Genomic DNA, 16,899 nt, shown 5'->3' on the forward strand with positions numbered 1-16,899 from the left:
CTTATTCTTGACTCTTTTAAAGAATTTTTTTATCCCAACTTTCCATCAATCACTAAGTTTTCTCTCCAAGTCACTTGCCTAGGGTTTGGTTTCTTTGGTGATGAACTTAGGGCCACGTGCTTGCTAAGTAGGCATAATACCACTTGAGCCATATCATCAGTAATATAATAAATTTTCTCCAGCTCCATAGAGAGACTACCATCATATCTTCACTATCTTGTCATAACAAGTACTGTCCTGAAGTAGCTTCTCTCAGTAAAACTAACTACCCTCATTATTAAGTTTTCTGTTGCCAATGCACTTTTAGCATCTTTTAAGATTTGGCTACTGGCTATCTGTGCAGCCCATATACACTAATCAATTTCATTGCACTCTCTACTCCAGAAATATTGAAGGGTTCCTTGCTCATTCCTTTCAGAAGCTCTTTTCAGTGTCTAGTCCTTTGCACAAGGTATAATCCAGATATAGTTCCCACCCCTGTACTTACATCTTCTTTGTATGTCTGAGTGATTTCTAAACTTTCAAGTTTCATCCTGAATTATTTCCTGGAGAAGACTGTCCCCTAATTATATCAGGCCCCTATATGATATTCTGATAGTACTAATATAGTTTTATTAGGATATTTATCATTTTGATGGGCTAGGAAGGTGATCTAGTGGTAGTATGCTTGCCTTGCATGCATGAGGTCCTGGGTTCCATTCCTCAGCTCCACATACGCAGAAAAAGCCAGAAGTAGTGCTGTGGCTCAAGTGGTAGAACACTAGCCTTGAGATGAAGAGCTGAGGGACAGTGCCCAGGCCCAGAGTTCAGGCCCCATGACCGACAAGAAAAAAGAGTATCATTTTGAGTTGTTTTTAAACACCAGAAACCAAGAGACCAGGCTGTCTTTTATATACAGAATAGAAATTACTTTCGATTCTCCACTATCCTGACTCTAATTCTATGCATAGTTTGACCTAACGCCATAGCCACAGTTTCTGTGGCTTTCCAGTTATGCCGTTGGGGAGCATTGGGCTTTAGTAATCAAAGTCTTCTTACCTACTTCCCTCCTATCACGTGCTGCATTTTCTATCGAAGATAGGCCAAAGAATCTAGAATTTGCTTTCCCCAAGGTGGGTCATAGAAATTAATCTCTCCTTGTCTTTCTGACTTGAAGGTAGCCATAAAAAATTCCTTTATCTATTTTGCTTGACAGTATATCAGAAGAGCCTATTTGTGACAAGATTCTGACCCTCACCTAGGATTAAGTCATGTTATATATATATATAGTATGAACAAACAGGCTTTGCTGGCATCTCCAGCTTATTAGCATTGGCCCATACTTTTTCTCAATCACATGTCTATGTGCTTGCTTATTTTTCAATCATGCCTGTGTAGTAAAGTATTCATAAATCCCCAAAGTACAAAGGGGTCAGAAAGCTTCTGGGCAGCACATACACATGGTATCTTTAGAAAGGTAAATAAGAACTCGCCCTCTTACTGAGAGGAAGCATACATCCCAAATCCACAGGGGCTTTCTGGACCTTGTTCTATGCATCCCTTCATCTAGGGTCCTTTATAAGAAGTCAGTGGATTCCTTTACCCCAGTTCAGTGAGCTTCCTCAAAAGAGGGTTGCTGAGGCCCCACATTATAGCCAGTTAGTTGGCCAAAAGTTCTGGAGGCCTAGACTTGCTCCTGGAAGAAGAATTGGAGGCAGCCATCTGCTGAGGAGATGTGATGTGATTTCCAGGTTCAGAACTTAATTGGATCGCAGCATGCAAAGCCAGTGTCATTCATAGAGCTACCTGTGTGCTTCCTGGTGGGAAGAAATAATCCCACAGACAATCTGTGTATTCAGGCTTTAGTAGAGGAAATTTAGTCTGAATTTTCTTATTCACAGCCTAGTACACAAGGCCTTAGAAGCCCCAAGTAGTATCATTTGTTTAAAGTTTTAGAAAGACAATTCTGATACTGTATAGAGAACAGAGTATAGAAAGAACAGACTAGGATGGTGGTACATGCCTGCAATCCTAGCTACTTGGGAGGCAGAGATTGGGAGGATTTTGATTTGAAATCAGCATGGATAAAAAAATTATAAAGACTTCATTCAGCAAACAAGCAAGGCTGTAGTGTGTCACTCCAGCAATCACAGCTGTGTGGAAGGTGTAGATATTTGCATCCTGGTTCAAGGCTGGCAAAAGTAAAAACTAAGTCCAAAAAAAAAAAACTAAAGCAAGAGGGGCTGCAAGTGTGAATCAGATGATAGAGCACTTGTTTAGCAGGCTCAAGTTGGGTTCAAAATCCAGTACCATCAAAGAAAAAAAATGAAGAAAAGCAGTTGTATAAATATCAGGGAGCTAGTGATTAAGCACAGATGATGCTTAGCCTACAAACTGACAGTCAAAGTGCAGAGAAGTAAATGTGTCAGAAGAATAGTGAAGTTACTGAGCATTTACCACACACAACATTGTTCTGAGTACCTTTCATGTATCAACTTTTTTTTGTCAGTTGTGGGGTTTGAACTCAGTGCCTAGGTACTGTCCCTGAGCCTCTTTGTGCTCAAGGCTACATTCTACCACTTGAGCCACAGTGCCACTTCCAGTTTTTAGTGGTCAGTTGGAGGTAAGAGTCTCATGTACTTTTCTGCCTGGGCTGGCTTTGAACCACGATCCTCAGATCTCAGCCTCCTGAGTAGCTAGGATTATAGGTGTAAGCCACCAGCACCTGGCTACATGTATCAACTATGAAGTTGGCGATCTTATTTCCCTTTTCAGATGGGGCTACAAACAGAGGTGAGGAAAATGGTCCAAGATCACAGAGCTGGTTTGATGCTATGGCCCCTAGTCTTAACCATGATGAGACAGAACTCATCCTGAGTGACAAGACTGTACCCGGGTGGGAGAAACAGGACATATGTAACTCTGATCTTAGCAGGTGTAAGTGGACAGATGGTGTCATTTACTGACTTTTAGTACAACATAGGATGGGCAAGTATAGAGGGACAGAGAATGAGTTTCTGAACAGGCCAAACTTTAGCATTTTTATGCTTAGATATAACTTATAAGTTTCACCTTATAAATTAAATCTAAATAAAAAACAAGGAATGTCGTAAGTTTCCCTAACTCATTTAAATCAAATACTTAAGATTTGTATAAAAAAACTAAATTTTTAAGGGGGTTTACATTAGTGACATTAGTGTAGGATGCACAAATTAATGTAGTGATATACTTTATTTATATTATGTGTAATTAGTACAATTATTCTTACCTATATAAAAAAAGATCTTTGGCAAGTCGTTTCGGTCCAATGATTTTGAAGATAATTTCGTATGTTTCAAGTGCCTTCCGATGAACTCCTCCTGGTAAGGCTGGATGCAGACACTGAGCTAGACGTTTGCCTATGGTCAGCTTTTTGGGTACTACCTGGTATTTGGCATTATTTTGTAAAACCTAGAAGAAAGAATTTTTATGCAATTGAGAAAAATATTTTATTTCCATTTTCCGAGAAAAATATTTTATTTCCATTTTCCTACACAGCATAAGAAATACATTTATAACCTTTTGTTTCTGTCAGTCCCATCTACCAATGTTTCACTTGAAATTCAAACTTAGGAAGAGTATTAACCTGTTTAAAGCATACTTGATAACATGTTAGAAATGTGTGTGTGTGTGTGTGTGTGTAATTTTTTTTTTTTTGTCGGTCGTGGGGTCTTGAACTCTGGGCCTGGGTGCTGTCCCTCAGCTCTTCAGCTCAAGGCTAGAGCTCTACCACTTGAGCCACAGCACCACTTCCGGTTTTCTGGTGGTTAATAGGAGAAAGAGTCTCACAGACTTTCTTGCCTGGGATGGCTTTGAACTGAGATCCTAGGATCTCAGCCTCCTGAGTGACTAGGATTACAGGTGTGAGCAGAAATATATTTTTAATAAAAACCTTATTTTGTAAAACAAACTTAGAGAGAAGCTGTTTCAGATCTTTGCAAATGTTTCCTATCTAACATAAACTAGATGGAATGTTAAATGCTTCATACACACATAAATGTATATAAAATGACACCCCAAGTCTGTACAGTGTAAATGTCAGCACTAATCTCCCAGACAAAAGCTGGAGGTGTGGCTCAAAGAGTAAAGCACCTGTCCACTAAGTGTTGAGTTTTGAGTTCAAATCCCAGTACCACCAAAGAAGAGAGTATTTAGAATATTTTCAACAATATATATAACAAATATATAACGGGATCTAAGGTATACTTTTAAAAAGCAACAACCCCATAAAGCCCCCCAAATAGGGTCAAGGTGGGAACGAGGCTCATGTATGTAATCCTAAATACTCAGGAAACATACCTGACAACTGAGCTTTAAAGCCAGCCAAGACATAAAAGTCTTTGAGCCTCTATGTCAATTGATCAGCAAAAAGTTGGACTGGAAGCATGGCTCAAGTGGTAAACTGCCAGTCGTAAGCAAGAAAGCCAAGTGAACATGAGGTCTTGGGTTCAGTCCTTGGTGCCATTTCAGAAGCATGTGCATGTGCACATACACACATATGCACAGTCAAAATGAAAAGCTGAGACCTTATTATAATCACTACAGCTAATACCAATCACATCATAGTCAATCTTCAAGGCCCAGTTGATTGAATGCAGAGCTGCCTTTGTAAAAAGTACCAAACTGTCACTAAGGGTTGCCTGGATATAGTGTTTTGCTGCTACCTACCTGTCATTTTCAAAAGCACAATAATTACTGCTTTCCATTTACAGTTTTTCATTGTGGTATCAAGATCTACAGAAGTTTCCAATGTTCAATTATTAGGCCTCAGAGTTAGCGTGTTTGCTTCCCAGACTTGTTTTTAATAGATAATAACAATGATAATTACTGTGTTTTTCAAGAAATGTTGTTTCTTGGAATTTGGACTTCTATAGTGCCTAAATGTACAGGCATGCAACTCATTAAATAAAATAGTATTAAAAGTAACAACATTTGCTGTTTACATTTTCACATTAAGATTTAAAGAAATCTTAGAATAAATGGATTTCTGATTTATACTCTTCTTATAAAATAAATAAGACAAATACCTTGTTAAGTTTTCCAAGTGCTGATATCAAATCTGCCCATTCACTGGAGTACTCAAAGTTCTTTAGTGCCTTGTCAATTGCAGCGACGTAGTTCCTGTACTTGGGGTCACTCAGTAGCTCCAGCTCCTCCGTGTTCATCCTCCCCTATACAGTGTCCACTAGAAGCCAGTGCCAAAGTCATGCAAAACCATTACCTGCAACAAAGCATGCCAGAGGGACCAAGTCACAAAATGAAGTACTGACATGGATTCATATAGTCTTGCTACAGAGGTAATGGCTAGTTTTAAGATGTATAAGTGAGAAGCTGTCAAAATTCTGATCAGCTAATTCATAGGATGCTGACAGTAGTTGAAGACTGCCCCATAGAGAATGACTTGTGCATTCCTTCCTAGAAACTGGGAAAATGGCCTTCCTTTTGCAGAAAAGAAATAATGTTGTTTCTGACATGTCTATTGTGAGAACATTTCTGCTACTCTTCTACTTTGTTTTGGTTCTAAAATTTAATGACACTGGTTCAAATGAAAACATTAAGGGCAGAGGAGAGTAAAGAAAAAACCCTAGAAAATGGCCTATTTTGAAGATCACTTTATTAAATAGTAAGTGGGCATCAAATATGAAGGAACATGAGATATTTATTTGGAACACGACCATGTGGCAGTTTAAAATACATTCACAGGATACAGTAAAACCACCAGTACAATTCATTGTAGCACTATCATTCCTCTTAACAGATGAATGGATCAAAAATGTAGTATATATACATAATACCATTTTACTCATCCTTTAGAAGGAATGATAATATATCATTTGTAAAGAAATGGTAAAACCTGGAAAAAGTTAAATGAAGCTGAAGTCAGGTCCAGAGACACAGAAGTTGCATGCTTTCCCTTACATGTGGAAACTAGAATTAGCTTATAAACATATAAATACAATGGGTGGTATGCAAGTGCATACACATGTATTAACTTAAATATAGTAGATTCAAGGGAGAACTAAAATTGTGTAATTCCTTAGAAAGGCAAAGTCAAAGCTCAATAAAATAAACACTAGGAAATGAGTACTTGAAAGAAGTAGAGGGGTAGATGAAGAGAAGTATGTGAGTGAGAATATAGTAAAAATGCAATGCTATCTTCTACAAAATCAAGAAGAGGTATGTTGGAAGGGATGGGTGAGAATGTTGAAAGGGGGGACATTGATCAAGATGCATTGTGTTCATAAACTGCTTCATTAAATGTACAAGTTGTTTATACAACTAAAAATAATGATAAAGATTACTTGATGCTCCTTCAAAAAATTATGCCTAACTCCCCAGCCCATGAGCTTGACTTTGTGATTCTATTTTAATGTAAAGAAGAAGACACAAGAGAGTAACAGTCATAGGTTCAACTCCCGCTTTCCTCTCCTAGATCATTAGTCCTGGGACAAGCCAGCTGCCACATAAGAACACTTGAAGGAGCTCCATGGAGCGGTTCCTGGGCCGGGGGACAGAGGCTTTCTGATACAGTCTAAGTGAGCCATCTTAGCCTCAGCTAGGCCTTACTGCAGATCCAATGACAACTTGTTGGTCACCTAATAAAAGATTCCATATCAGAACTATACCCGGCTGAGTCTTTCAATTTATTTCCGAAAGCAAGTTTCCTGTACTGTGCTACTGAGTTTGGGGGCAGCATGACACAGCAACAGAAAGTTAACAGTAGGATTTATTTGGGCTCAACTTAAAAAATTGTCAATGGATTTTCTCCATTTCTTCTGTATCCTGGTATCTAACTGCCTGCATCTTTCCTTAGAGCTAGGTTCACAAGATCCAGTTTTCAGGGGCTTTGTCCCCATATGATGAGGGTAGAACAATCCTCTCAACCAGTGGCATAACAGATACCCACATATAAAACAGGAATGAGTCAACCCTTAATTTGTACAAAGACTAACAACATGGATTGCAGATTTACATGTAACTAGAATTGTAAAACTCTTAAAAATATGGGAGTAAATTTTCATGAAGTAGGGGGAGGCAAAACTTCTGAGAAAAAGTATAAAAAACAAGTGACAAAAGAAAATAAGTAATTAAATTTCATCAAAATTTTTAATTTGATGGTACTGGGCTTTGAACACAAGGCCTCAATGCTTGAAAGTCTGATGCTCTACAACTTCAGCAAAACCTCGCCCAGGGGTGGCCTTTAACAGCAATCCTATATTATGACATACTAGTGCCCAGCAAAATTGAACACTTTGTGCTACAAAGGACATAATTAAGAAAGTGAAAAGGGCCAGGTGCTGGTGGCTCATGCCTTTAATCCAAGATACTTAGGATGCTGAGATCTGAGGATTGAAGGTTAGCAGATGCAGGAAAAACTGTGGCACTGTAGCTCAAGTGGTAAAGCTCTAGCCTTGAGTGAAAAAGCTAAGGGACTCAGTGCTCAGGCACTGAGTTCAAGCTCTAGTATCTGCACAAGGTTTTTATTCATACATATAACCCTATCATTCACATTTCCATCCCATCTGGGCAAAACTTAAGACTAAGTGTCCACTCTTGACGACTATCCCTACCCAGCCCCCTGGGTGCCATTCCTTTCTGGCTATGCCCTGTTTCTTTTTGTCATCTACAGCTTTCTTGTGAAATGACACTTAAAATGTTGATCCTTTTCTTGGTACTTTGTGATTCCACCCCTGATTTGGCTTGCTCTTTTTACAGGAGAGTATTTTAAAATGCACAGATGCTCCAAGCTCCTGAAAGCATCACTTCTCCAAACTTGTAAAAATAACACAAAATGTACCACCTTAACCAAGGGTATATCTAGACAGTGTTAAGTATATTCACACTGTAGTATAATCAGCCAGTAAAATCCTGTGTCAGTTACGACCCCAGCCCCTCCCTTCCCAAATCTTGGAAACTGTTACTCTGCTTTCTGTTTACCGGATGTGTTTTTGCAAAGGTGACAAGGAAGTTTATAAGAAAAATGACAGAGAAGGAGAGCACGTGGCATAGAGGTACCACACAAAGATAGCACCTCAGCCCAAATCACTGTCCTCCTCCTTACAGAACTTGCCCTTGGGTGACAACTGGATGGCTTTCTAGTTCATGGGTCTCCTTTCTGTTCCCAGAAATTTACTGTCTAATCAGGCAGGTTTTGGTTTATCAGCTTATCCTACCATCTGCAAGTTTGATAGGCTACCATTCCCTGTTTGGCTGCTTTTCTACTAACTTGATATCAGTTTTGGGTGGGAAAAGTAGATAGGTTCTACCAGACATGATTGCTTAGAAATGCCTTTTATTCTTCCTGTCTCCAGCCACACTCACAAATGAAGTTGGGACCTTTGAAGACCTTGGAATTTAACACTCAGAAGAAGGCATGCTGGGAGAGGAACTCAACTGTTTTTGTTTTTTTTTAGTTTACTTGCTGATTTTAACTTATTATTTCTTTAAAATACTGTAAGTTCCCTGCTGTCTCTTTTTCTATCTATCCTACCTCACAATTACAAACCCCTAGTGAGCACCAGAAAACTGCAAGAGTTTTCTTCCCATACTGAGACTTAACTGGCCTAGAACATGGCCTGGGCTTTGGGCTTTGTTCACATACCTGACAAGTGATTCTATGTGGAGGCACATTTAGGAACCATGGACTTACTGTTCAAACCTGGGATCCTTATAATGGGTGCATGACCGAGAATGGCACACACTCCAGCATTCATCCAGGTCTGTGTCGGTAATGTAGCCTGCCAGTTCAGTTGTCTAAATCCCTGCTGCAGTATGAGTCACAGTCCGGCATAACCTGGGTGTGTTCAAAATTCAAATCCTCAGGCCCCTCTTGAAGATGGCTCCAAAGGATTCAGAGGGTGCTCAACACCTGATGGGACACTGTAGGGCAGGGTGACATGTGTCACCCTGTTATCTGATTGATAACTCTGGGGATAATACATAGGGCTAGTCAGAAATGACTCTCCTCCAAGTTGGTCAGTAACTTCATAATCTCTATGGCATCCTGCTTTTTGTGCAGCTTTCAATTTATGACTTTTAAAGCCCCAATCATACTCCCCTCACTCCTGCTTTGGTGCAGGGATTTGCAATCCCCAATGTAGGAATGTGCTGGCAGAGGGGGTCAGTGCGGTTTGCTTGACTGATAACCAGTAGATCCTGTGCTAGAGAACCAAGGTTGATAAACAATAGAATTAGGTAAATTCTTGTGTTTACAGGAATCTGACTGTAGATATCTTCTTATAACTGAAGCCATATAATATCTGTCTTTTTAGCTGGCTTATTCCACTTAGCATAATGTCCTTAAGACTCATTCATGTTATAATGCATCAGAATTTCCTTCTTTCCTAAGGCTGAATATTCCCATATATTATGTGTATATACATTTAGATTGTTTCTACCTTTTGACTACCCTGTAATCAACATGGGCATGCAAAAAAAAAATCTCATTCTTTTGGATATATAACCAGAAATAGGATTGCTGGATCACAGGATTCATTTTATTTTTAATTTTGGGGGGAACTACCCTGCTTTTCATAGCAGCTCTATCATTTTACATTACTGTCGACAGCACACAGGGTTCTAGCTTCTGTACATGCTCACCAACAGTTGTTTTTTTATAGTAGTCATTCTAATTTCATAGTGACATTATTGGTTGACAATTTAACAATAAATGTTTATCCAGTGGTCCATTTTAAAATTGGGTTGTTACTGTTGAATTGTAGAATTTCTTAATGCATTTTGGCAATTAGCCTCTTATCAGATGTGATTTGTAAATATTTCCTCCTATGCCATAGTTTGCCTTTTCACTGTTGATAGTGTCCTTCCATACACAGAAAACTTTTAGATTTTTATAATCTTATCTGCCTATCTTTGATTGCCTGTAATTTCCCCAAACCTATGGCAAAACTATGTTCTGAAGCCTTTCTCCCATCTTTTCTCCTACATTTTATTTTAGATCTCTATTTCATTCAGTGTTAATGTCTGTACATGTCAGGGCATCAGGGGTCTAGTTTCATTCTCCTCCACGTATATACGCAGTCTTCCCAGCACTCTGATGAAAAGACTGATAATCCTATTGGGTTATCTTGGTACTTGAGCTGAAGGTCCTTTGATCGTATCTAAGGGCTTTTATTCCAACAATTTCTGTTTGTGTTTATGCCAGTTTGTTTACTATAGCTTTCTACTCTGTTTGAAAGATTTTTATCAAGAGAGTTGCACAAGGGGGGTTTCATTGCAGTAATTCCACCATTATACACTGTACTCCTAAAATCCTCCACCACTCATCCCTCTTAAGACAAGTTTAATGGGTTGTACCATTCTACTTTTACACATGCATAACATATTTACCCTTACTCACCCTTGTCATTACCCCATCCTCGTCCACACCCTCCCAACAAAGCCTGTTTTCATTCTGGCTATTCATTGTTTTATGTGTATTAATACATAAAAAAGTGGGAATAGGGTTTTTTAAAACCATATTTCACATGCATATATAATTTAGTAACATTTATCCCCTCTATTGCTCCCTCTCTCTTTCATTCAATAAAGTTGCTTTGTGTCTAACTTCATGCCTAGATAATGTATTCTGGTATTATTCTGCCTCTATCATTCTCATTCTCTCCCACCCCCTGAAAGTTCCACAGTTACAATCATGTTCTTTATATGTAAATAAGTACATATGTCTACCTACATCATTCTTTGTATACAAACTTATGTACATATGCACATGCAACTTTTTTTAGCTTAGCTTATTCAACATGATGGTGTTCTCCAGCTCCATCTACTTTCCTGAAAATGTCAAAGTTTTTTTTTTGATAGCCAATTTTTATTACTTCTACATGAAATACAAGATCCCAATTTGGACTGGTTAATGCCTCCTCATCCTGCTCTTCAAGTCTCAGATCTATGCCCTTGGTGGACACGTGTCTTCCCTGACCATTCCTTCTGCTGTGTCCAACCTCTGTCTGGGAACACCTCTCACATTACACTTCCTCGAACACAGAACTTACAGTACTTTATTGTAACTGACTCCCAGGGGCTATAATTACTCTCATCGTTTTAGTTTTCACATCTCTAGATCCTAGCAAAGTGCTTTACTCACAATGAATAATCAATAAACGTTATAAAAATTGAATGATACCATAATATGCTCAGCTGGTAAAAGAGAACAAATAAAGTCTACAAGTTGATTCAGAAAATGCTCTGAGGACACAGGAACTGCAAAAAGTATGCTATAGAACAGGGTTTATAATGCTATAATTTACGTAAGAGGATGTGCATTACATATAAATATACATGTACACAGTGTATTATGCGTATTATGTATACACATACACATGCATATTATGTATATTCATATATAGACATATGTACACAGATATACACACATATACACATGTATATGTAGATCTGCATATACATCTCTTAAAAGAAACACAAGAACTGATTGCTCTCTGTGGACAGGTGGTAATTGGAGGTATAAAGATCAGGTAGAAGAAAACTTTACACATAGATATGTATATACAGACATACATACACACATATACACTTATATATTTGTGCTGGTGCTGGAACTTTCATTCGGGCTTGCACTTTGTTTCTCTGCTGAGGCTATACCACTTGAGCCACATTCCAGGGAACATGTCTGTGGGTTAATTGGTGAGAAAATCTGACTTTTCTGTCCTGGTTTGCTTAAAACTGTGATCCTCAGATCTCCTGAGTGGCTAGGACTGTAGGTGTGAGTCAATAGTGCCCAGCTATTTCTTTATGGTTAAAAGCATATGAATCATGTCCTACTAGGGTAATAAGTTTAAATAATAGGACCTAGATCTTAATGCTAAACCTGAACTCAGTGTTCATCCTCTTCCAAAAACAGGACATTGTAATCAACACTGGGATTACCCACTGTGGGGCCTGAGCTTCGGTGTTATGAGCATATCCAAGTAGCCCTGTAGAGAAGTTCCTCCTTTCCATCCAACACCCAGAAATGACAGGCCAGTCCCGAGAGCGAGCCACTCTGGAAGTGAACTTTCCAATTTCAAGCAAACCTCCAGCTGTCTGCACTTCAGACAACCCCGGATTGCAACTACACGGGAAACTCCAGCCAGAACCTGACAGCCCTGTAGCTCCCTTGGCCTTTCTGGTAGGAGCTGTGAGAAGACTGTTTTAAATCATTATAGTCTGAGAAATGTATCATGTGTAATACATAACTAAAACAAGCTTAAATAGTACTTTTCCTTGTTTAAATGACAACTTCTGCAACTTAGAGAAGACAGAGTACTACACAAGAGTGATCACATCACATAAAACTAACCACACAGGTTATGGAATCAGTGCTCGCAGGTTGTGGTGTTTGTGGGGCATGGTACTTGACGATAGTCTTCTGCTAAAATGGCAGATGCCATAAAATAATCACATCGCTAGAACTCCATCATCTAGGTTCAAAGCTGAACTTGTAGTTGGTGGAAGAAGTCACTTAAATCTGTATTTCCTACAAAATGACTTAAAAACTACCTTGATAAAAACACTATTTTACTTTTTTTATTCCTGGAAGAAAATCTCTCTTCAGGAATTTTTGTGAGACACTTCATTAGACATGAGTGTGTATAAAAAAGCCACTGTTTGAGTTCTTTAATGTGAAGCAACGCAACAGGCATACTCAATGATCTGAGATCACACTGACAATATACAGAGCATTATAGGAAATTTACCTGGAAAATGTGATGGAAATGGCAAATATCCTACGGGTTTCCGAAGTTGATGTTTTTTATAGCCCTCTTTTATAGTGGATCAGAACAACCAGAAGCAACTGAAAAATACAGGAGTATCTACCTGGCTAATTCAAAGGACAGATTGCCATGCTGTGATAGTTTTTCTGATTACTGAGTTGTCTTTCCTCAGTGAAGACAGTTTATTCACACTGCTTCTATAGTGCTGCTTTATTTTACGGAAAAGAAACAAGAACCCAGTCGTTTGGGAAAAGGCTTTCAGGATACTGACTGAATGCATCCCAAACAGCTCAACTTCCAATTTGAAGCTGCAAAACTGAAACTTAGATTTATAGCAAGTAGAATATTACTGTGTGTTTTGACTATCCATTATAATTACTTGTCATTTTTTATGTACAGGTGTATTTATTTGATCTCTTTGCTCAGGAACCTAATAGGTTTATAAACTAGATACATGGTCATTAACCTAGTAACTAGAAATGTAAGACGTATTATAAGATATACAAGGAAAAGGCAGAGAACTTATTTTCCTGCTGGTTCATATGAAACTCTTTCCATAAGAGAATGTCTTTTTTTTTTTTCTTGATCAGTTGTGGGGCCTGAACTCTGGGCCTGGGCACTGTCCCTCAGCTCTTCAGCTCAAGGCTAGCGCTTTACCACTGGAGCCACAGCACCACTTCCGGCTTTTTCTGCTTATGTGGTGCTGAGGAATCGAACCCAGGGCCTCATGCATGCAAGGCAAGCACTGTACCACTGAGCCACCTTCCCAGCCCCGAGAATGTCATTTTTTTCTTTTCCCAGAGGAAAAAGACTAAAATTGCCCTTGCCAAGATGGACATATGCAAAGTGACAAAAGTGTATTACCTTTTACAGAGCATTCAGATAAGCATATTAGCATTTTATCACTCCAGTACCAACAGTTATTATATACAAGGTTGCTATGGATTTTTTTTTTTTAGATTTTTTTCCTTTTAGTTAGAAGGTTACCTCTGAGTATATGATGCTAGTGTTTTATTTATAAAAGAAACATTTAGGGACACTTTTGAAAAAGATACCTGATTCAATAATATTGTTTTCATCCTATTGTATTTTTGAAATTAGCTCTAGTACACTTCTACATGAAGCTTGATTTCATAAACTCTGAAATCCAGATTGATCCAGTCCCTCTCCTGGAAGGACTGGGTTACATGACACTGAATCAAGAGAGCATAGTCACACCTTTTTCCCATTCTTCCAGTTCCTCTGACTGAACCTAGACGAGAGTCTGCTTGCTGCTAGCAAGGTATCATCACAGAAATCCTGGGGAGGCTCCTTTTAAACAAAGGGCATCTCTTTAGAGAACTATGGTTTGTAGTCAGATGCCAAGAACATTGTTTTGTTTTCCTTGTTTTGATCTACATGTCTACCTTTTGTTTATGGCAAGAGCTACCAGGTCTTAATATAGTTATTTCTAATTTTCTTTAAAAACAATTTTAATAATCACACTGATGTAAAGAAATTGTATACAGGAAATTCACAAGTAAGGCCAGAATTTTGCTGATGATCTAAGAATAACCTAAGTTTCAGAAAGACATTAATCCATCTGATCAATAAATAAGTACTTGCTATGGCCTAGCCATCAGAGAAGTGCAGAGAAGAATCTTAACACATAGGAAGGTCAGAGAGAAAAAATTAATTCAAAATGAGGTAATCGGAGTGGATTCACAGACATGAACTGACATGTAGAAAGAGTATCCCAAGAGAGCAAAGAATACAGAGGTCCAGATGATGGCATAGCCATTTGATTTTGTTAATGGCTACAGGGTACACATTCCTTAAACACCCTTGAAACATACCATAAAACAGTTGCATTTTGTTGTATGAAAAATTTTCCTGGGCTGGGAAGGTGGCTCAGTGGTAGAGCGCTTGCCTTGCATGCCTGAGGCCCTGGGTTCGATTCCTCAGCACCACATAAGTAAAAAGAAAAAAGCCGGAAGTGGCGCTGTGGCTCAAGTGGTAGAGCACTAGCCTTGAGCTGAAGAGCTGAGGGACAGTGCCCAGGCCCAGAGTTCAGGCCCCACAACTGGACCCCCCCCAAAAAAGAAAAATTTTCCTTTATAAATGTGATATTATCATTGACCTACAATGTAATCCTAGCTTTTTGGAGATTAGGAGGATTGTGGTTAGTGGACAATCTGGGCAAAAAGTTAGTGAGATCCTATTTCAACAGAACAAGTGAGGAGAAGGACAGACAGGAGAATCGTAGTCTGGAGGACCTGCAGATCTGGATCAAATCAAGACCCTAACTCAAAAACATCAGAGAAAAGGGGGCTCAGGTGGGAGAGAACCTTCCTAGCAAGTCTGGAGCCTTGACTTCAAAGCCCAGTACTACCAAGCTAAACAGAGGGAAACCACTCCCTTAAAAACAAAAATAAATTAAATCAAATAGGAGCTGGTGCTCGAGCCTGTAATTCTAGCTACTAAGGACACTGGGATCTGGAGGATGAAAGCCAGCTCTGGTAGAAAAGCCCTCCAGATTCCACATCCAAAATAACTAGCAAAAAGCTGGGCTGAAGTGGTGACCCAAGTGGAAGACTGCCAGCCAAGCAAGCTTGAGGACCTGAGCTCTTACTCCAGAAAAATAAAAAAATAATTAAAAAGCAGAAAGACTAGGGAATTCAGTTATTTTCATGGGTTCTGGAGTACACCAGTATCAGCTGATGTGGTATGGAGAGGAAGCACCCCACAGAGGGCTCCCTGCTCTGAGGTGTGGTCTTTACATGGTGGTGAAAACCATAGTGGAGGTGCATAGTTGAAGGAAGCGGATCACCGGGAAGCTCTTGAGGGCTGTCCTCACTCCCTGTCTGTCTGTCTGTCTGGGCTTCCAGTCTACCACGAGGTGACACAATAACTCTGCCACAGCCTTCTGCTGCTGGGACATCCTGCCCCACCACAATGAGCTGAGAGTCAACAGAGCCAAGGCTGGAGAGGGGGTGGAGGGGTCGGGAACCTCTGACCTGAGCAAGGCCCCATCCTCCTTTAATGCCAAATATTTTTATCAGTGACAAAAATCGATCAATACCACTTTAAGGAATTTAGCAAAATAATTTAAGAATGCATTCAACACTTAGATCCTGTTGCTAGCAATTTAGAAATAACCGTCTCAGAATGCATTTTAGTCTTTAGCTCCTTTTGATGACCTACTTAAAAATTATGAAGTTATGAAATATTAAGTACCTTCCAGGTAATATAGGTTTTAGTTTTAAGAATTCTTAACTAGAAGAGAGAAATCGTCATCACAAAAGTAATGTGATTATCAGCATGTTCACTTGTTGGACTCTTAAAACACCATTCTGAATAAAATCAATAAGGATCATAAAATAAAATTCAAAGTATGAATTAATTATAGTTCAAAAAAAGCATCAAGAGACCAGGAAGACATCCCCTTGAAAATGAACAGTAAAGACTCACAGATGTGTCTTTCCCTAATATTAAAGTTTTACTAAGGATCAGTAATGCTTTTAATGTGCTAACAAACAAAAGGAATTTTTAGAGTTGAAAATGGACTTGGCACAAGTATAGCAATTTTCAAATTTTATTCTAAGAAATGCAAACAGGGTAGCTATAAGAAAACAGACTCTCTGGCTAGGTAAATTTAGAAAATGCTGTGAAAACATACTTCTGAAGTTTATGTACATGTAAGAACAGTCATAACTTTTGAGGAGTCCTGTCTAAGCAAAGTGTTTATGTCAAAAGTTGCACTTAAACCAAGTGAGCTTCCAGATCCCAAGCCATCTGCTATAACCTTCCTTGTGTGTAGTTACTGGGGCTTGAACTTAGGGCTCAAGTGTGGCTCCTTAACTGTGGCACTCTACCACTTAAACCACAGCTCCACTTTGTTGTTTGGTGGCTAACTGAAGTACCACAGACTCTTGTTTTGGGGCTAGTTTTGAACTGTGATACTCAGATCTCAGGCTCCCCAGTAACTAGGATGTTATTAAGCAGTCTTTAGGGGAATCCTAATGAATGCTTTAGTATTCAGTGGAAACATCAGCTTGGAAAACTCCAGTCTTTTCAAATTCCCGTAAAAAGAAAACAAAAGAAGCTTACCCTGGGCTGAAGGCTTGGGTCATTGGGTAGAATGCATAGGGAGCATGGGCTAGGACCTGGATTC

General features: G+C 39.1%; 1 protein-coding gene across 8 annotated transcripts in view; it reads right to left on the minus strand.

Moving 5' to 3' along the window:
* Positions 1-16,899, minus strand: part of Dop1a (DOP1 leucine zipper like protein A) — a 74,219-nt gene that overhangs the window by 56,018 nt on the left and 1,302 nt on the right. For all 8 annotated transcript variants that reach the window (XM_070010249.1, XM_070010248.1, XM_070010251.1 and 5 more), the window contains exons 2-3: positions 5,046-5,239; positions 3,248-3,429 (exon numbers count right to left, since the gene is read on the minus strand). In XM_070010249.1, coding sequence (XP_069866350.1) covers positions 3,248-3,429; positions 5,046-5,183 — 320 coding nt within the window. In that variant the 5' untranslated portion in view covers positions 5,184-5,239. The remainder of the gene's footprint in view (positions 1-3,247; positions 3,430-5,045; positions 5,240-16,899) is intronic.

The sequence above is a fragment of the Dipodomys merriami genome, unplaced genomic scaffold (genome assembly GCF_024711535.1).
Source record: "Dipodomys merriami isolate MVZ:Mamm:240054 unplaced genomic scaffold, mDipMer1.0.p SCAF_8, whole genome shotgun sequence".
Lineage (NCBI taxonomy): Eukaryota > Metazoa > Chordata > Mammalia > Rodentia > Heteromyidae > Dipodomys > Dipodomys merriami.